Source organism: Hyla sarda, chromosome 3 (genome assembly GCF_029499605.1).
Source record: "Hyla sarda isolate aHylSar1 chromosome 3, aHylSar1.hap1, whole genome shotgun sequence".
Lineage (NCBI taxonomy): Eukaryota > Metazoa > Chordata > Amphibia > Anura > Hylidae > Hyla > Hyla sarda.
In genome coordinates, this window is record NC_079191.1 from 218,343,860 (window position 1) to 218,365,851 (window position 21,992).

The 21,992-nt window shown below is 43.9% G+C and overlaps 1 protein-coding gene across 1 annotated transcript in view; it reads right to left on the minus strand.

Annotated features, from left to right (window-relative positions):
* Positions 1–21,992, minus strand: part of MDN1 (midasin AAA ATPase 1) — a gene marked incomplete in the record, with an annotated part of 346,772 nt that overhangs the window by 135,622 nt on the left and 189,158 nt on the right. Inside the window, 5 exon segments of the mRNA XM_056566109.1 lie at positions 22–138; positions 10,199–10,358; positions 10,471–10,741; positions 10,979–11,245; positions 11,699–11,788. Of these exon segments, the coding sequence (XP_056422084.1) occupies positions 22–138; positions 10,199–10,358; positions 10,471–10,741; positions 10,979–11,245; positions 11,699–11,788 (905 nt within the window).

Consider the following 21,992-nt stretch of genomic DNA (forward strand, 5'->3'; position numbering starts at 1 on the left):
TTATAAAAACTGCTCATTCACCTGAAGTTTGGATGGGGCATTATTGTGGGAGTGGTTCCATCAATGACTCCTCGCTCGCTGATCGTGAGAACTCCCCCTGGTTCTAGTAATGCATTGAGACGATCTAGCACAGAGGAACTGTAATCAAGAAGGGAAAAAAGTAAACAAAAAATGGCAATCACAAACTACATTCGCTTCCAATCTAAGAATTCTACCCTGTTGTCCTACTATAAACTTTAAACTGGCTTCTATATATACTTGAAATAAGTAAATTTTTTATACCGTAAAATCTCTTTCTCAGAGGATCCATTGGGGGACACAGAGACCGTGGGTATATCTTACTGACACTAGGCATACAAAAGAAAGCCGGCCCCTCCTGGCAGGATATATCCGCCTATTGACCCTGAGCTAATCAATTTAGTCCAAAAAGCAGTAGGAGAGGGCCGACAAAGAAACCAGGTGTCCCAGGGAACCAGACAAAAAAAAAAAGAACCAAAAGCAACCCCTCAGACAAAAAAAAAAAAAAAAGAACCATACCAACACACACAATGGGTGGGTGCTGTGTTTCCCAATGGATCTTCAGAGAAAGATTTTATGGTAAGCATAAAAAAAATCTACTTCTCTTGGTCGGCTCCATTGGCGGAAACAGACCGTGGGACGTAAAAAAAAAAAAAAAGTCCCCAGGGTGGGAAAAATACCCAACTCAGAATCAGGCAGAAGACTGAGCCACTGCCGCCTGCAACACTACAACACCTATTCCGGGGCAACCCAACGGAACGTGTGGAATGTGCAGTCACCCAAAAAAGTGGGACCTTTCCTTTACGAAGGTACAATTCAGAGATGGCAAAATGGATCCAGCGGAAAATGGTCGCCTTGGAAGCCAGAAGACCCTTGTGACCACCCTCCGGAATCACAAAGAAGGAGTCCACCTTCTGAAAGGAGGAGGTGACTGAAAGATCCGGACAGCTCGAACAACATCCAGACTATGTAGGGAACACTCCTTAGCGTTGGACAGAGCTGGACAAAATGAAGGAAGAACAATCTCCTCGTTCCTGTGAAAGGGGGAACCACCTTGGGTAAGAAGGAGGGAGGCGGACGAAAAGCCACCTTGTCCTGATGAAGGACCAAGAAGGGAGAGCAGTGAGAGCCGCCAGCTCGGAAATCCTCCTAATCGAGCTAATCGAGATTAGGAAGGAGACCTTCCACGAAAGAATGCGAAGAGAGGCATCCCGGAGAGGTTTAACTGTAGCCTCCCTCATAGCGCCAAGCACCAGGTTGAGAGCCCACGGAGGAGTGAGAGACCTGAAAGGTGGCGCCGCATGGGTGGTAAATCCTAGCTGCGGAAGGCTTCTAAGCCCGAAGCATGGTGTGGATCATCCCAGAAGAAAACCCCCGAGCTCTCAAAACCGCGGTTTAAACCGCCATGCCCTCAAATGCAGCGACAGTAAACTGTGGTGGCAGAGAGGACCCTGGGAGAGCAGATTGGTGCAAACTGGAAGACGCAGTGGTACGTCGGTGACCAGCCGAATTAAGTTGGTGTACCATGCACATCTTGGCCAGTCTGGAGCCACCAGAATGGCGGAAACGCCCTCCGCCTTGAGTTTCCTTAGAATCCTGGGCAGGAGAGGGAGAGGCGGAAAGAGGTAAGGGAGACGGAAGGACATTCACGGGATAACAAGTGTGTCCACCGCCAGATCCAGAGGGTCCCGCGTCAAAGCAAGGAACTTGTCTGTTGTGGCGAGACACAAAGAGATCCACATCTGGGGTCCCCCAGAGATCACAGATCTTCGCAAACACCTCTGAATGGAGAGACCACTCCCCCGGATCCAGAGATGAGTGGCTGAGAAAGTCCACTTCCCAATTTTCCAGACCCAGAATGTAGATCGCGGAGAGGGCGGGAACTCTAATCTCAGACAAAGGTTCTAGTAAGAATAGTCAGCAAAATAAAATGGAGCAATCTCACCCAGGTCCTGTGTCCCGCAGCTGGAGCAGAGAAGCAGGCTGGTAGCAACTGAAGCGATATGGTCTGCAGAGCAGAAGAGAAGAGGAGGAGCAAACTGCACTGCCCAGTAAAAATGCCTCCACACCAGGACGAACCCCATTGGTGGAGAGTGGAGGAGTAGAAAAAATGGCCCCCCCAAGCACGTGCACCAAGCTGATAGGAGCACAGAACAACTATTGGCCGGTAGCAGGAGGAGTGCGGGAGCCATAGTCGCGGCCTCAAGTAATTATCTGCCTACCGCGCATCTGCCTGAGCAAGCAGGCAAAAGTGAAAGTAAAAAAAGAGCGCCGGCCGTGCAACCACAGCCTAGCTGACAGGAGCTGCAGTCAGCGCATCGGAGAGAAAAACACAAACTGCTGCAGCCAGAAATAGTAAGCAATGCTGGGAAGGGAGAAGGGGAGGCGGAAGGAAGATGCCCCACAACCCCGTCAATGCTGAAAGCACTACAGTCCTACACCCAATAAAGAATAAAAGATGAAAACTTCCCCCGGGGGACCACAAGTATAAGAGGCTCTCCAATGAAAGATCACCTGCATCACGTCAGGCTGACACAGTGTGACATTGCAAGCCAAGGCGCTGGCCATTGACAGGAAGGGGTTAACTGTGTATACTCCATGCCCTGTAGCCGCATACGGGGGAACAGGAAGCGCCATGCTCCCGAACCCCCACCTAAAAATAAGAAAGAAAAAGAACCTAAAACAGGCGCTAGCTATAAAATATAAAGAAGACCACTAAAAGGTCCCCCATACATAGAAAAAGATCAGTCCAACCCACTGATTTCCACAGTACAGGCCAAGCACTTAGGAGCTTCCTGACTGACAGACTATGTTGGGGGAGAGAAAGAATGGGCATGTTGAATGTCAAATGCCCGACCATTTTGTTTTTGCCAAGATAAGTCAACACCAGTGCTGTCTGCATTTAGAACACACAGAAGTTCAGCTGAGTCAAGTGTTTATGCGTACAGAAGAATTAGGAGAGACAGCCGTTAGCAAAACAAATGTTTAGATGACAGCTGTTAAAGATGTATGGGCACCTTTACTCTTCATGATTATTTCAGTTTGGGCAGGATCTCCAGTGTATCAGCCAAGTTTCAGATGGTAAATCACTTTTGCATACCTTCACTACAGTATGGGACCTTAGTTCTTTATAAGTGTTAAAGGGGTTCTCCGGTGCTTACACATCTTATCCCCTATCCAAAGGATAGGGTATAAGATGCCTGATCGCGGGAGTCCCGCAGCTGGGGACGCCCGCAATCATGCACGCGGCACCCCGTTTGTAATCAGTCCCCGGAGCGTGTTCGCTCCGGGTCCGATTACGGGGGCGACTACAGGGCCGGCGGCGTGTGACGTCACAGGGGCGGTTTGACTGGGGCGGTACACCTGTCAAACCGTAACGCAGGGTCCTAAGGCGAGCTTAGGGAGGACAGAAACCTCCCGTGGAGCAGAAGGGCACTGCTGCCACTATGAAAAAAAGATGGGCTCTTCCTCAGCAGGATAGAATCGCCCAAAAGGCACTAAGCTCATCAGTTGAGCCACAGAGCAGTAGGAGAAGCCAAAAAAAAAAAAGATATGTCCGAAGGACACCAGAAGGAATTTCTAAGAAAACCCAGCTAACCGAAAACAACATCCAAACAAGGCATCAGAAAGAATGGTGGGAGCTGTGCCCCACAATAAAGGCTACGAGAGCTTTTACAATGAGTTAAAAAAAATCCTCTTTTCTCGGTCGCTTCATTGGAGGACACAGGAATCGTGCAACATCCCGAAGCAGTCCCTGGGGTGGGTAAAAACAACAGACAAAGAAATGGAGGCAAGTCTAAAGACTGAGCCGCCACCACCAACTGCAAGGCATAGTGCCAGAGCCTGCATGTGCCGATGCGTAAGTTAGAGGCCCAGGTAGCGCGACCTTGCACACAAAGGTCGAACAGAGGCCTGGTATAGCAGACTGCCCGGGAGCCCCCACTGTATGTGCATTTCTACATTTTATAGAAAAACATGGGTGATCAACATGCTCTTTCAGATCTTATGCCTTTGGAAAAGTGATAACAGGAATTAGAGGTGGGGGATCAACAGAAGAAAATTCAATAGAGAAGTTTATTGGCAGTTTTTGCTGGATTCTTGCATTCCTTTAGGTTTAAATATTAGACAGGTGTTGGTAAAATTATATTTTGATATCTATGTTCTCTGTAATATAATACATTTTATATATATATATATATATATATATATATATATATATATATATATATATATATATATAACTTTAGATGGTGTTGGACAGTTTTATCTAGTTTCAATTAACTACTGTCCTAAGTCCTGGCCAGCACCCAGAAGGTGGAAAACTATACAAATGACCTTGGTAAATGATGAGGTTTTGTTGGATAACAAGCTTTTTCTATGAAAGTGTACAGGAACCCTGTGATTGGTACTAAAGTTTAACACTATGAACCACCGGGGTTTCCTTAGCCAATAAACTTACACTTAAAGTGTTGCCATATAAAAGCTGTAATCTATTTTGGGGTATGATTTTCTTCTGCGGAGCTGTTTCTCTGTTTGTAAGAGATCATCCGCCTATATCGATACATGTGAATTAAATCTGTCTATTAATCAACACGGCTGAAATTGACTGATCACAGGGAGACATAGATCCTAACAACAGGAGTTATTGATACATTATGAATAAAACTAGGTAATTTATGTATAGTCTAACTAAGGAGATTTTTTTTGTACTCACCGTAACATCTCTTTCTCGTAGACTTCAATAGGGGACACTGAGACCATGGGTATATGCCCTTGCCACTAGGATGCGCTGACACTATGAAAAAAAAAAGTCAGCTCCTCCCTGGCAGCATATACCTGCCCACTGGAATTGAGGTACTCCGTTTTGTCACAAAGCAGTAGGAGAAGCCAACCAAGTGACAAGTTCCAAGGACTGATTAGCTCATGGCCAGTAGGCGAAGTATAGCCTGCCGGGAGGAGGAGACCTTTTTTTGTTTGCCTAGTGTCAGCACCTTCTAGCGTCAAGAGCATATACCCACGGTCTGTGTCCCCCAATGGTTTCTGACCAAGAAAGATTTTACGGTAAGTACAAAAATTTAAAAAAATCTCCTTTTCTAGGTCGCTCTTCATTAGGGGCGGGACACAGAGACCATGGGACGTACCAAAGCAGTCCCTGGGGTGGGAACACCACCAGAGGAAGGGAGTCAGTCCAGAAACTGAACCCCAGCAAGCTGTAAGACTCACGGACAAGACCCTGGGCTAAAAAAGGCAACCAAGGCCTGAAACAGTGTCTGGCAGTTCCCACTGTCCATGGAGATGGACTAGGATGCCAAGGAAGGGATCGTCCTTAGAAGAGACTCTAAACAAACAGGCCACAGAGAGAGACAAGAAGGGGCAATGCAGAGACCTGATGGTCCGAATCAACCTGGAAGGAGGTTGCAAACCAACTCCAAGAAGCACAGAACCACACTGGAACCACACCAGAACCAACACCTGGTTGGGAACAAAAAAAGGAAAAGGGAATGACAAGAGAACCCCATACAGAGCACCAGCAAACCAGAGAACGTGGTAAGAAAACGCCAGAGAGAACCGAAGGCAAGTTAGTCAAGATGAAGACCAGGAACTTCTGGAACAGTCTCCGGAGAGAGATGGTGCTAAAGATACGAATCATAAAGCTGTAGGTGCCAAAATCCACTGTCCCAGGGGCACAGCGATAGCACCCGGGGAGAAGAGTGAACTCTGAGAGGACTCCACACAGGTTGAACAGCGGAAAGATCGCTCCCAGCAACAACAAAAAAAAAAAAAAAAAAAAAAAAAAAAAAAATGGGCCAAGCAGGGTACCCCACCATGTAGGGGAAATGCAAGATGGCTCCATATTAGTAGAAGAAAGTGCTCCGTGAAAATAGTCCCCCTAGTGGAGGTGGAGACTTAACCCCTTAAGGACTCAGCCCATTTTGGCCTTAAGGACTCAGACAATTTAATTTTTACGTTTTCATTTTTTCCTCCTCGCCTTCTAAAAATCATAACTCTTTTATATTTTCATCCACAGACTAGTATGAGGGCTTGTTTTTTGCGCGACCAGTTGTCCTTTGTAATGACATCACTCATTATATCATAAAATGTATGGCGCAACCAAAAAACACTATTTTTGTGGGGAAATTAAAACGAAAAACGCAATTTTGCTAATTTTGGAAGGTTTTGTTTTCACGCCGTACAATTTCTGGTAAAAATGACATGTGTTCTTTATTCTGAGGGTCAATACGATTAAAATGATACCCATTATTATATACTTTTATATTATTGTTGCGCTTAAAAAAAATCACAAACTTTTTAACCAAATTAGTACGTTTATAATCCCTTTATTTTGATGACCTATAACTTTTTTATTTTTCCGTATAAGCGGCGGTATGGGGGCTCATTTTTTGCGCCATGATCTGTACTTTTTTTTGATACCACATTTGTATATAAAAAACTTTTAATACATTTTTTATAATTTTTTTTTTAATAAAATGTATTTAAAAAGTAGGAATTTTGGACTTTTTTAATTTTTTTTCGTTCACGCCGTTCACCGTACGGGATCATTAACATTTTATTTTAATAGTTCGGACATTTACGCACGCGGCGATACCAAATATGTCTATAAAAAATGTTTTTTACGCTTTTTGGGGGTAAAATAGGAAAAAACGGACGTTTTACTTTTTTATTGGGGGAGGGGATTTTTCACTTTTTTTTTACTTTTACTTTTACATTTTTTTACATTTTTTTTTACACTTGAATAGTCCCCATAGGGGACTATTCATAGCAATACCATGATTGCTAATACTGATCTGTTCTATGTATAGGACATAGAACAGATCAGTATTATCGGTCATCTCCTGCTCTGGTCTGCTCGATCACAGACCAGAGCAGGAGACGCCGGGAGCCGCACGGAGGAAGGAGAGGGGACCTCCGTGCGGCGTTATGAATGATCGGATCCCCGCAGCAGCGCTGCGGGCGATCCGATCGTTCATTTTAATCGCGAACTGCCGCAGATGCCGGGATCTGTATTGATCCCGGCACCTGAGGGGTTAATGGCGGACGCCCGCGAGATCGCGGGCGTCGGCCATTGCCGGCGGGTCCCTGGCTGCGATCAGCAGCCGGGATCAGCCGCGCATGACACGGGCATCGCTCCGATGCCCGCGGTTATGCTTAGGACGTAAATGTACGTCCTGGTGCGTTAAGTACCACCTCACCAGGAAGTACATTTACGTCCTGCGTCCTTAAGGGGTTAACTCAGGCACTGACCGTGCCAAGCTTCCTGATCCCAGTACCCCCTGTGGAAGTGAATTTGCCAAGAGCACCATGTACTGTAGGAGCATGGAAATGCCGCCCTATGATAACGGATCAAAACACTGGGTGGACGTAGCTCCCAGAGACCCTACAAAAACACACCGAGGCACTAAGAGCCATGTTGTGTCCCCAGAGGGATTTGAAAACTGGACACTGGAGCTGGGAGATACGAAGGCATAACTATGAATGCAAGAAGCGCACGTAGCAACCTACAGTGTTGGGAGGAAAAATCCCATTGGGGCGAAACCTTGGACCCTGCAGAAAAAAAAAGGGGGGGCGCAGATGGTGCGGCCACGGAGCCATCCTGGCCGATGAATAAGGCAACAGAGCAGGTGCCTGAGCCACCCCGTACAGGAACTCAAGACCCCGAACAGAGGTGCTTAACCGACACACCGACCTGTGGAAGCAATTACACAGGAAGGACTGAGGTACACCCCATCGAAAAGGAGGGGAGGAAGGCTCTACAATAGCAGGGTGTCCAGAGCATATGTAGTGACACAGAAATGGGTACCACGATAGCAGAGAGGTACCAAGGCTGCCACCACAAAAGGGAACCACAGACATCCAAAGAAGCATAGAAACTAGTCTCCGCACCCAACGGCGTGCCACAAACATGCCCTGAGAAGATTAACGTTACGCTGTTAGAAGGAGAACCGAGAGTGCTGCTGCGAGGTCCATAGAACCAGCAGGAAACACCCACATCCCATCTCTTAATGGTGCTACACACCAGAACTGCAGTCGCAGACTTAAGAGATATGAAGATATAGTCTGACTTACCGGTAGAAAGGTCCAATGAATCCACAGAGCCACTTCTTCGGAACTTCACACTAAGTGAGTCACCAGATGTCTGCCGCTAGAGTGGCAGGAATGGGTAAGGTGACTTGGGTGGATGAAAAAATAATGCAGACAGTCTGGTTAATTGGCAAAGTGACCGTGGACACACTGGTCCTGTCCTCGGAACCACTCACTGAAAGTACCAGTACTTATCCGTGATAGCAGCAGGCCTGTGGAGAGGGACCTGGGAAAGAAGGGAACCCGGCGAACCACAATCTGGTGCATTGTGAAAGGCCCATGAAGCAACATAGGGTCCCTCGCTCAGAACTACACCTCGGCAGTGGGATACCTGAACTTCCGCCAAGGTGTGGGAAGTGTATGGTAGGTGACCCAACGTAGTAGTAAATCACGCAGACCACCGCCTGGTTGACTGGTTTAGGGTTCCTGAATGCAAAGAGTCACTTCTGCAAACCCTTCCCCCGAAAGTGGGGTACTGGAGGGCGGCCGATCTGATGGGCGACCCCCAAGCAGAAGAAAGTCTGACTGACTGACGTCAGTCCTGTGTACCTGCAGGGGGACCCTCTTCCAGATTTCTCCCACCAGCAGTACGGTACTGGAAACCCCAGCCATGCACTTGGCAGCCCAAGGAATGGAGATCAACTGTTTCAGAAACGTAAACTGTAACTTTAAGTCCACTGGAGGGAGGTTGGAGGGGATGATATACTCACCCACGGTCTTCATATACTCACGCGCGGTCGTCTTATACTCACCCAGACGGCTTCAACCAGCTTATGGCCATGCTGCATCATATCAGGCTAAGATAGTGTAGCGAGCAGGGGCAGTAGGGGACCCAGACCCAGGATACAACCTCCAGGTGCTAGCCATTGGCGAGAACGGGTTAATAGTACATACTCCATGTCTGTGCCCCTTTGTCGCATATAGGAGAACAGGTAGCGCCATGCTCCTGAACCCCCACCTGAAAATGAGAAACAAAAAGGAGGAAAACAGCCCTTACTAGAACATAATAAAAAATAAAAAAAGACCAGGTCTGGAGTGCACCAGACTTGTGTCTAGCCTCCTACTGACACTAGCTAAAACTGATTACCTCACTTCCAGTGGGCAGGTACATCCTGCCAGGGTCAGCACCTCTTGGTGGCAAGAGCATATACCCATTGTCTCTGTGTCCCCCAATGAAGAGCGACTGAGAAATTAAGCTTTGCTTGTATCTGTATTGTAGCTATTTTTTCTGCATTTTATTATTACCATCATTTTTATATATATCATACATTTTGTCCTTTACCAATTGAAATAAGAGTAGGAGTCTGATTGGTGTGCTATATCAGATTGTTTCTTTATTGAATATACCATTATGTGCATACTTCCACACTTATTTTCATGTTCACACCAAGAGTGTTTTTTCCTAGCATCTCAGAATGACATTATGTTGTTCTTAATTGCATTTTATTTCACATGTGTTGTGATGACATAATGCACTCCTCTTCCCCTTCCTCATCTAAGGAGAGTGAGTCAAGGATTTTATTGTCTGTGATAAAGAGTAGTGATCCGCTCAAACCGCATCCAGATTGTCCTGTCCACATTGAAGTGAACCTTGATTTTAAAGGATGCAAATAAAGCTGGATTTTTTACTCAATCTGGGAGAGAAACCAGAAAAAAGGGACTCTGAGGGGCTTGAAGGAAGAGCTCAGCAGAGCAGATTAAGAGCATCGAACTCTGCCCATGAGAGAACAGGATAAGGCTGGACTTGTTTCCAGCCTTGACGGCAAAAGGGGCCAGGAGAATTGGCCAGGAAAGGGCCACAGCATTCAATGTATGATAAGCCCACCAGGTAAAGTGAGAGAACCTGAAAGAGGAAGGCCTACAGCACATGGATAGTACTGATGGCTCGAACAGCAAAGCCACAGGCCCCAAGACAATGGATCAGCCTACTAGTGGCAGCAGCATATACCTATGGTTTCTGTGTACCCCCAATTAAGTGACTGAGAAAACCTATTCTTTATTCACAAACAAAATATAAGTTTCTACTAAAAGAACATAAGTGGATATCTGATATGTCACCATGTTTCCATTTAAAACATACCTACAAAAGTTGACATTATCCATTAGAAGCCAGTCTCCTGAACGCAAAGACTGCACCAGCATACCATCAACCCATTCAAATGTCCCACTGGTCTGTCCCTCTACAGAATGAAGGAGCTGGTCCTTGAAATTGCGTAAACTTTCTAAAATGGCAGCAAATTCTGGAAAGAAAAACACAAAAGGTAAACAATCTTTCAGCATAAGAATAGCAATATTTTTTTTCCTTCTCTTCCATCCTCCCAAATAAGTCACTAGATTGGGTAACACACACACCTGCTTTTGAGAAGGAGTTCAGCTTTCCATTCAGTCTCTGGATTTGCACAAGGATGGCCTCTATTTTGTTCAGTACATCCGTATAAATGCCATGTCCTCCATCCAACATAGATTTGGGTTTGTGGGTAAGATTTAAGTTGCTCCAAGTTCGCAACAAAATTTCAGTGTCATCTGGAGATATTTCAGTAGCAATAAGACCGTTCCTTACCAACGTTACCAATGCATTCCATACCTGCTCAAGGAGCTGCTGCCAAGGTCTGTTGATATCAGCCTAAAATGTTACATTAGTCAGAGTAAATAGTGTATAAAAAGATTAGTTTAAAATATTTGGGTTAACATAATTTTAAGCAAGATAAAAGATTTTAAAAAAATCAAAGGAGATGTATGTGGAAATACATTACTACAACACAACTAACCACATTAGAAATACAAAAAAAAATATTAATAATTATGTTTAGTTAGAAAATGTTACCAAGTAATTTACAAACTCTTAAAATAGTTTAAGCACCTGTTCAAATCCACCAAGAAGCTCTGTAGTGTCCATAGCACTGTTCATTGTCATAACATTCAGCTTGTTCCCTGTCAAATGGGCTAAGAGCTGAATGAGGCTTGTCTTCCCAACAGCAGCAGGCCCAACAAGGATAACCATCCAGCCCATTTCTACACATTTCATTACTGGTTCAAGGGACTGAAGAGAGTGGTAAAGAAGGGACAAGTGTTTGTTTGTAGTAGTTGAGGAACAACTAGTGCCACGAGGGAGAATTGAAAAGCCAACCTGATACACAAAAAATAACAAAAAATAAAAGAAAACAAAAACTGAATTACAACAGTATAGTCCACAACAGTTACAATTAATATTTCCTTAACAGTCATGTCACCTTTATAATAATTGGTTCAAGAGGCAAAGCAAAATGAGAACAAAAGGGGAGTAGAAAGAACAAGGTGCAGAAAATGATTTTTTTTGGGAAACAAGACCCTCAGACAAGGTTGTCAACTACTGTTTAAAGTACTCAAGTCTCAGCATATAGATTTTTTTTATGTAATAAACATTTCTAATACTTATTCATGAAAAGGGATTAAAAAGTACAGATTAGTTTTACTAAACATACCTTAAAATACTGAGGCTTCCTGGTCTAAACAAGCACAATTTACAGCTTTTCACCTCCTAGTAAGAAGGAATGGTCGTTCCACTAATCATATAAAATCATAAATTTACACTGCAATTTACCTGTACATTTTGTGGATTGATGTGAAAATGCCGTGTTCCCAAGTAAGGGGTGTTTCCTTCCCCAAACACCTTCTCATAAACTGAGATGAGCTACAATTAAAGATTAAAATAAAAATAATCAAACCATTAACATTGAAAAAAAGGGAAAATACAATATGCCATGTAAAAAATTAAGGCAGCTTAAATGGGCAGTGTCACTTTATAAAAAAAAAAAAAAAAGTTGCCATGTTATAGAAACTTGTCAGGGTCTTGGTTGGGGTCTGAGTGTTTAGACTGAGAAAAAGCTAGAACAAGCTAGAAGAGGAGCACACTAAGGGAGACGATCTAAAAATGTAATTTAATTCTATATGCACAGCAGAGGTGAGTTATCATGTTAGGGTCCCATCCGATATGAGGCCACCTCCGCGTGGTGGATGGGGGGGAAACATTTTGACCAAAAAGTGCGCTAAGAGCCTCCATTTTTTGACCTAGAGTGCTGTTGCAACTTTCTTTTTTGTACATTGTATATTAACCACAGCAGCGGGCACCTGCGTATTAGGTTGTTGTGCTGGCTATTTTTCATTTTGTTTTTACTTTAAAAATGTAATTATTTATTGGTTTGCCTTGGTCAGACGTGCTCGTTTTACCAATATATCAAAACCTTTAACATGTCTCTACAACATATCAAATGTTTTTTTTCAAGCTACAGGTACACAAGACCTGTAGCATCTACTGACACTGTTTAGTAAAAACATGTATTTCTCATAAAACAAACAGTTCTGGAGCATCTTTTCCTCATCTTTAGCTCTTCATTATGCTGTTTATTTACTAATTATTCTCTTAAGGACATAGGATGTAAATGTATGTCTTGGTACTTAACGTAACAGGACGTACATTTACGTCTTATACATAACGCGAGCCCAGGAGCTGTGCTTGCTTCATGCAAGGCAAATCACGGCTGCTATCAGCAGCCAGGGACCAGCTGGAAAATGGCGATGTCCACCATTAACCCTTTAACGCCTTAAGGACCCAGCCCATTTTCACCTTAAGGACCCGGCCATTTTTTTTTTTTTTTTTTTAACATCGGACCACTGTCACTTTAAGCATTAATAACTCTGGGATGCTTTTACCTTTCATTCTGATTCCAAAATAGTTTTTTCGGGACATATTCTTTTTTATGTTAGTGGTAAAATTTCATCGATACTTTCATCATTTCTTGGTGAAATTTTATTTTATTTATTTATTTTTTTACTTTGAAGCTCTCTGCTTATAAGGAAAATGGATATTCCAAATAAATTATACATTGATACACATACACAATTTGTCTACTTTATGTTTGCATCACAAATTTGACATGTTTTTACTTTTGGAAGACATCAGAGGGCTTCAAAATTCAGCAGCAATTTTCCAATTTTTCACAAAATTTTCTAAATCGAAATTATTCACGGACCAGCTCAGTTTTAATGTGGATTTGAAGGGCCTCATTAGAAATACCCCTAAATGACCCCATTATAAAAACTGTACCCCTCAAAGTATTCAAAATGACATTCAAAAAGTTTGTTAACCCTTTAGGTGTTTCACAGGAATAGCAGCAAATTGAAGGGGAAAATTCAAAATATTCATTTTCTACACTGGCATGTTCCTGTAGACCCAGTTTTTCAATACATACAAGGAGTAAAAGGAGAGAAATCTTCCTAAAATTGTAACCAATTTCTCTCGAATACCTCATATGTGTATGTCAAGTGCTCTGTGGGTGCACTAGAGGGCTCAGAAGGGAAGGAGTGAGAGTGGGATTTTGGAGAGTGAGTTTTTCTGAAATGGTGTTTGGGGGCATGTCACATTTAAGAAGCCCCTATGGTGTCAGAACAGCAAATTCCCTGAACTTTTGGAGAGAGAATTTGACTGGAATAGAAGTCGGGGGCCATGTGCGTTTACAAAGCCCCCTGTGGTGCCAGAAGTGTATTTAATAAGGGGTGCAGTGAGCATTTACACCCCACTGGCATTTGTCAGATCTTTGGAACAGTGAGCTGTCAAAATGAAAAATTTACTTTTTGATTTTCACGGACCACTGTTCAAAAAATCTGTCAGACACCTGTGGGGTGTAAAGGCTCACTGTACCCCTTATTAAATTCTCTGAGGGGTGTAGTTTCCAAAATGGGGTCACATGTGGGGAGGAGCACTGTTCTGGCACTACAAGTACCTTGTAAACACACATGGCCTTCAATTTTGGACTCATTCTCTCTCCAAAATCCCAATGGTGCGCATTCTCTTCTGAGCATTGTAGTGCTCCCGCAGAGCTTTTTACATCAGCATATGGGGTATGTTCTTACTCAGAAGAAATGGGGTTAAAAATTTTGGGGGGCTTTTTTCCTATTCTCCCTTGTGAAAATGAAAAATTTAGGGTAACACCAGCATTTTAGTGAAAAAATGTTTCTCTTTCATTTTCACATCAAACTTTAACGAAAATTCGTCAAACACCTGTGGGGTGTTAAGGCTCACTATACCCATTGTTACATTCCGTGAAGGGTATAGTTTCCAAAATGGGGTCAAACGTGGGTATTTATTGTTTTGCGTTTATGTCAGAACCACTGTAAAATCAGCCACCCCTATGCAAATCACCAATTTAGACCTCAAATGTACATAGTGTGCTCTCACTCCTGAGCCTTCTTGTGCGCCCGCAGATCACTTTAAACCCACATATGGGGTATTTCCGTACTCAGTAGAGATTGTGTTACAAATTTTGGGGGTCATTTTTTTCTTTAACAGCTTGTGAAAATTCTAAGTATGGGGCAACACCAGCATATTAGTGTAAAAATGTAATTTTTTTTTTACACTAACATACTAGTGTATTCCCCAACATTACCTTTTCATAAGGGGTAAAAGGAGAAAAAGCCCCCCAAAATTTGCAACGCAATTTATCCCGAGTACGGAAATACCCCATATGTCACCCTAAACTATTTCCTTGAAATACGACAGTGTTCCAAAGCAAGAGAGTGCCATGCGCATTTGAGGCCTATTTTGGGGATTTGCATCCGCCACCAAAAAGGAGATTTTTTTGTACTCACCGTAAAATCTTTCTCGTAGCTTCCATTGGGGGACACCGAACTGATGGGTATATGCTCCTGCCAATGGGAGGCGCTGACACTAGGAAAAAGAAAAGTCAGCTCCTCCCTGGCAGGATATACCCACCCCCCTGCAGTGAGGTAATCAGTTTTGTCACAAAGCAGTAGGAGAAGCCAACGAGCAATTACGTCCTAACGTCCTCCCGGAGAACCCAAGAAACAGAACGCATAAGAAATGGGTGGGTGCGGTGTTCCCCAATGAAAGCTACGAGAAAGTGATTTTACGGGGAGTACAAAAAAATCTCCTTTTTTTCGGTCGCTCTTCATTGGGGGACCGAACTGATGGGACATACCAAAGCAGTCCCCTAGGGTGGCAAAAATACAACCACCAGTGAAAAAGAGACAGCCCTGACTGGACTCATATGACCGCAAGGCCAGCGAACAAGCCCCCAGGTCGGAGACACCCCAGGCCCAGAACATGAGCCCCGGAAGATCTCCCATCCAAGGAGATGGACCAAGAAGCGAAGTGAAAATCCGTCCTCTGTAGAAACCCAAAGGCACCCGGGCCATAGAGAGACAAGAAATAAGGAAAAGGGGAACAGATGTCCGCAAAAAAAACTCTCTCGGCGAAAACTGCCCAAAGGAAGTGAAAGGGAGCAGAACAGAATACCACCCCGACGAATGGATTGCGGAGGAGTCGGGGCCAGGCCGCTACAATGTCCAATATCTGGACCATCGCCAAGACTCAAAGAATCGGAAAACCGCCTGCAAAGAAGGTACACCGCAGCGTTGAAGGACAGAGTTCCAACAAGGGGACCAACAGTAATAGATCACAATCGTCCGTTAGACCAGAGCAGCCTTAAGAAGGTCCCGACAGAACTGGAATGGAGGGAGAATCAAGGAGGACCTAGTTGGGACTCCCAGGTTCTGGGCATAGGAAGGCGTACTCCAGAACTGTGGTGTCAAAGCAGTACGACCGACACAAACCAAAGGAAGAAGGACACGCCCCCACTAGGGAGAGCACCAGGCTGTGAAATGGACAGAAGTACACAAGCCTAGGTAGGAAAACCCTGTGGAATGCACTTCAGCAAAATAAAATAGGCCCCTCAGAGGAGGGAAAAACAAGGGTGGTCGGACGACAACTTAAAAAACAGACCCACGAAGAGCACCCAGGTCCGAGGAGCAGGGAAAGCAAAGACAGGGTGAACGAAACCCCCAGGCTCCAGCGGCATCCCTCGCCGCATGGAGGAGCCACCTTGCGACCCAAGAAGGACCAGAAACCCCGCCCACTGAAGCTGGGCAACAATACAAGACGTGCTGAGGGCCATTCCAGACAGTGACCAGTAAGCACCTGAGGCACTACGAACAGGGACCCGGGAAGGAACACCCGGAAGAACATGGGGGGGCTGAAACCCGACAGACGCCCCTGCAGGCCCCATGTCAGAGCAGGGGTGCACACCCACCACGGAACCGCTGGAACGAACCCTCCTAAGGGACACTAGAAAAAAACTGGTTACCTCACTGCAGGAGGGCGGGTATATCCTGCCAGGGAGGAGCCAACTTTTCTTTTTCCTAGTGTCAGCGCCTCCTAGTGGCAGGAGCATATACCCATCAGTTCGGTGTCCCCCAATGAAGAGCGACCGCGAAATACCCTACGGCAGTGTTTCCCAAACAAGGTGGCTCCAGCTGTTGCAAAACTCCCAGCATGCCTTAACAGTCAGTGGCTGTCCGGCAATACTGGGAGTTCTTTTTTAACAGCTGGAGACTCCGTTTTGGAAACAGTGCCGTACAAGACTTTTTTTCTATTGGGCAGAGGGGACTGTGTAGGGGTATATGTAGTGTTTTACTTTTTATTTTGTGTAGTGTAGTGTTTTTAGGGTACATTCACACGGTTGGGTTTACAGTGAGTTTCTCGCTGGGAGTTTGAGCTGCGGCAGAAAATTTGCCGCATCTTCAACTAGCAGCAGAAAACTCGCTGTAAACTCGACAGTGTGAATGTACCCTGTACATTCACATGGGGGGGGGGTCCTTCAGCTGTTGCATAACTACAACTCCAAGCATGTAATGACAGACCATACATGCTGGGAGTTGTTCTATAACAGCTTGAGGCACATTGCCTGGGCAACACAGAGTTTGTTACTTAAATCAGTGTTTCGCAACCAGTGTGCCTCCAGCTGTTGCAAAACTAGAACTCGCAGCATGTACAGTCTCTCAGTGCATGCTGCGAGTTCTAGTTCTACAACAGCTGGAGGCACACTGGTTGCAAAACACTGACTTAGGTAACAAATTCCGTTTCGTGACCAATGCGTCTCAGGCTGTTGCAAAACTGTCGCAATCAGCATGCATTGACAGCCGAAGGGCATGCTGAGAGTTGTAGTTTAGCAACAGCTGGAGGCATACTGGGTAACACTGGTATAGAATCGACAAAGAGTATGCTGCTGACATTGCTGGGAGTTGCATTTTTGCAACAGCTGGAGGCACACTGGTTGCAAAACAGTTAGGATACAAACTGTTTCACAACCAATGTGTCTCCAGCTGTTGCAAAACTGCAACACTCAGCATGCATTGACAGTCGAAGGGCATGCTGAGAGTTGTAGTTTTGCAACAGCTTGAGACACACTGCTACAACTCCCAGCATGCCCTTTGGTAGTCTGTGCATGCTGGGTGTTGTAGTTATGCAACAGCTGGAGGCACATTTTTTCTATGTAGTTGGAACTCCAGCTGTTGCAAAACTACAATTCCCGGCCGGTATGAGGGCTCATTTTTTGCGCCGTGTTGTGAAGTTTTTATCGGTACCATTTTTGCATTGATTGGACTTTTTGATCGCTTTTTATTCATTTTCATTACCTTTTTTTTTTTTTAAGTGTTATAGCTCCCATAGGGGGCTATAACACTGCACACACTGATCTTTTAGCTTTGCATGGATCAGCGTAATAGGGGCTTGATTGCTCAAGCCTGTAGCTCATGCTTGGAGCAATAAAACGCCAATCTGACGTGACGGAGGAAGGTATGGGGGCCTCGGCTCACGTCCTAGCTGATCGGGACATTGCGATTTTATCGCGATAGTCCCGATCAGCCCGACTGAGCTGCCGGGAAGCTTTTACTTTTCATTTTCGAAACGGCGATCAACTTTGATCGCCACGTCTGAAGGGTTAAAAGCGTGCGACACTACAATCTGTGCCACGCGCTATTAGCCCAGGGTCCCGGCTATAAATAGCAGCCGGGACCGGGCTCAGGGCGTACAGGTACGCCCTGTGTCCTTAAGAGGCTGAGGCCGCAGGGTTTTTCTGTTTTTGCATTTTTATTTTTTCCTCATCACCTTCTAAAATCATAACGCTTTCAATTTTGCACCTAAAATTTTTTATATTTTTTGAACCACCAATTTTAGTTGGTGTAACTTTACCAAAATATCCACGGAAAAGCAACAACAAAAAAAAAAAAAAAAACATGCGACAAAATTAAAGAAAAAATGAAATTTGGTAAATTTTGGGGGCTTCCGTTTCTACGCAGTAAATTTTTCGGTAAAAATGACACCTTATCTTTATTCTGAATTATAAATGATATCCTACTTATATAGGTTTGATTTTGTCTTACTCCTGGAAAAAATCATAACTACCTACAGGAAAATTTATACGGTAAAAATTTTCATCTTCTGACCCCTAAAACTACTTTATTTTTCCACGTACAGGCCGGTATGAGAGCTAATTTTTTTGCGCCGTTATCTTATGTTTTTATTGGTACCATTTTTATATTGATTGGACTTTTTGATAGCTTTTTATTCATTTTTTTTTCCAAATTCAAGAAAGGTTTTATTAAGCAAAGCAAGTAAAAACAATAACAAAGGTGAGTGGATAATACAACAAACAATGGCCTGGTAGGCCAAAATATAAGACAAAATAAAGAAGACAGGAATCAATATAAAGGAAAGGAATATAAATGCTATATTAAAACAACAATAAAACCATACATATGTGGTTATCAATAAATCATCTCGGTGCCAAGTAGATGTCAGGAAAGAAAAGTGAATAAGACGGGGGGTAGAAACAGAGCAAGTGAGGGGCTAGGGCCTCTCAGGCACTTAAGTATGAGAAAGAGATGATAGGGAAACCACTGAATAGAAGAATGAGGTAGTCTTCAAAAACATTGCCGGACAATAGAGGGGAAGACAGAGACAAAGAGGGGAAGACAGAGAAAAGAGCACATAAGAGGACAACCAGAGAGACAGACACACCAGAGAGACAGACACACCAGAGAGACTGAGCTGGGGTGAAAACCGAGCTGCAGGAAGTTCTTTTCTTTTTTAATTTATATTCTGTCTGACCACAGTTCTCTCTGCTGACACCTCTGTCCATGCCAGGGACTGTCCAGAGCAGCAGCAAAATCCCCATAGCAAACCTATCCTGCTCTAGACAGTTCCCGACATGGACAGAGGTGTTAGCCAAGAGCACTGTGGTCACAGAAAAGAAATTCAAAAAGAAAAGAACTTCCTCATAAAAGAGCTGATCAGTACTGGAAGGATTAAGATTTTTAAATAGAAGTAATTTACAAATATGTTTAACTTCTTGGCACCAGTTCATTTAAAAAAAAACCTTGCTTTCCACCGGAGTACCCTTTTAATGATCCCGTACAGTGAGCGGTGTAAACATAACTCAAAATTGCTCTTTTTTGTAATGTTACATTTATAAAAAAAAAAAAATGTAAACCCTCACATAAATGCAAAAGTGGTACCAATAAAAACTACAGACGATGGCCCAAAAATGACCCTCATACATAGGGAAAAGTTAGAAAGTTATGTAAAAATAAAGATATATGGTCACTCCTTAAAACAAATTTTTGCTATAACACTCCTTATGGTAAATAAAAAATATTTCTAATATACTTTTAATGAGAGTTACCATTTAACGTTTTTAACAATAATAGAAAAGCAGAAAAACATGTAACAATGGGTATCATTTTAATCATAATGACCCACAATAAACATTTTTACCATAAAGTGAACAGAGTGAATACGAAAGCCTCCAAAATGAGAAAAATTGCTTTCTTTTCAATTTCCCAACACAAATGATATATTTTTGGCTTTGCCATTTAAAAAGTTTGTTTTCACCAGAGTACCCCTTTAACACCTTCATGGTGCATTTTTTTTAAACTCATCTTTTTTTCCTCTTCAAAAATAGAAAACTTAAGAAAAAAAAAAAATATAAAGTTTGTCCAACGCCATGTTCTGACTTCTATAACTTATTTTCTAACCTAGCTGCGTTAGGGGTTTATTTTTCCGCTATGAGCTGTAGTTTTTAACGGTACCACTTGTGTATATAATACTTTTTGATCGCATTTTATTAGTTTTTTTTCTGGGATGTAATGTGCCCAAAAATCTGTAATTTTAGCATCTAGAATTTTTTTGTGTTTACTTTTTGTGAAAACTATTCATTACCATGTTCTCACCCCAATAACGTTTTATTTTTCCACCTAAGTTGCTGTGTTGAGGTTATTTTTTGCACCACGAGCTGTAGTTTTTAACGGTACTTTCGTATAGTTCTGGCTTTTTTCTGTAATGACTAATGTAACCAAAGATCTGCAATTTTGGCATTTGGAATTTTTGTATGTTTACGCTGTTCACCGTGCAGGATCAGAAACGTAAAAATGTTATAGTTCGGACAATTACGCACGTTGCAATACCAAATATGTGTATTTTTTCTTGTTTGTAAAGTGTTCTATTTAAAAAATAAGAGGGGGCTGATTTGAATTTTTATTAGGGGAGGGATTTTGTTATATTTTAAAAAAGTAGATTACTGTAAAATCTCTCTCGGAGGATCCATTTGGGGACACAGAGACCGTGGGTATATGCTGCTGCCACCAGTAGGCTGACACTAGGCAACAAAAAGAAAGTCGGCAGGATTTACCCCGATTACAGACTCTGAACTAACAATTTAGTCCAAAAGCAGTAGAAGAGGACCGACAGGGAAAGAAAAAAAAAAAAAAAAAAAAAAAAAGCAACTGTCCGAGGAAACACGGCCACAAAATAACCAAACCAACCCTCGGACAGGCAAGCGAACCAAAGGCACCAGAACAAATGGGTGGGTGCTCTGTCCCCCAATGGATCCTTCGAGAAAGATTTTACGGTAAGCTTAAAAATCTACTTTTCTCGTTCGGCTCCATTGGGGGACATAGAGACCGTGGGACGTACCAAACCAGTCCCCGAGGAGGGAGAAAGTGAAGGAGGCGCTGACACCTGACCCTTAAGAGAACAGAGCAAGTGTTGTTCCAGCCCAGAACGTAAAAAGGAAAGAAGGTGTGGGAGAGAGAAAATAACAGGTGAGAAGGATTGAGACTCACACCACCGAAAGTAGGACCCCCAAGTACGGTGATAAATCTTTCCAGAGGAAGGCTTGCGCGCCCTGATAATAGTGCAGATCACCTGGGGAGAGAACCCCCTGGACCTTACACTGTTTAAACCACCACACCGTCAAATGCAGCAGAAACTGTAAAATGGGTTGGAAAAGGGGACCCTGAGAGAGCAGGTCTTGACGAACTGGGAGGCGCAGTCGTATGTCAGCCCTCCGCTCTGATTTTCCTAAGGACTTTGAAAAGTGGGGGGGAGTCTAGAGAAGAAACTCCCCTTGATGCATGGACGCCACCATGGAACATAGTGACTCAATACGGAAATTACGTAGGGATAGGTGGCGGTTTAGGAGCTTCAGATCCATGATTGGGCAAACAGAGCCCCCTTTTTATGGGGAGAAGGGTCTGAAGCATGACCCGAAAAGCCGCCACCAAGGAAGGAGAACAAGGAGGTCGGGATCGGAAAAAATGGTCCTTTTGAGAGGAAACAAGACTAATTGATAGCGGTCGGAAACGACGTCTCTGACCCAAGAGTCCCGTCCTTGGCCAATCCAAACTTCCCGGAACAGGGACAAGTGACCTCCCACCCGAAAGGAATTTCCGGGTGGGGGCACCCCTTCAGGAAGAGGGAGGCTTACGGGTGCCCGACTTGGCTGTAAAGTGGCCTGGACGGTTATCAGACTTCCAGGAAGGGCGCGCCTTGAAGGAAGGAGCCTTCCTATCCTGTGAGGGTGCCTGCCTGGCTTCCCGACCCGAGACAAAGGACCGAAAGGAGGTTGACTTTCGGCGGGAATCTGTACGGTGGGACTTGTTCTGCGGAAGTAAGTAGCTCTTACCTCCGGTAGCCTCTGAGATAATTTCATCCATGTGTTTTTCCGATTAGCTGGGTCCCGTAGAAAGGAAGTTCCATCAGA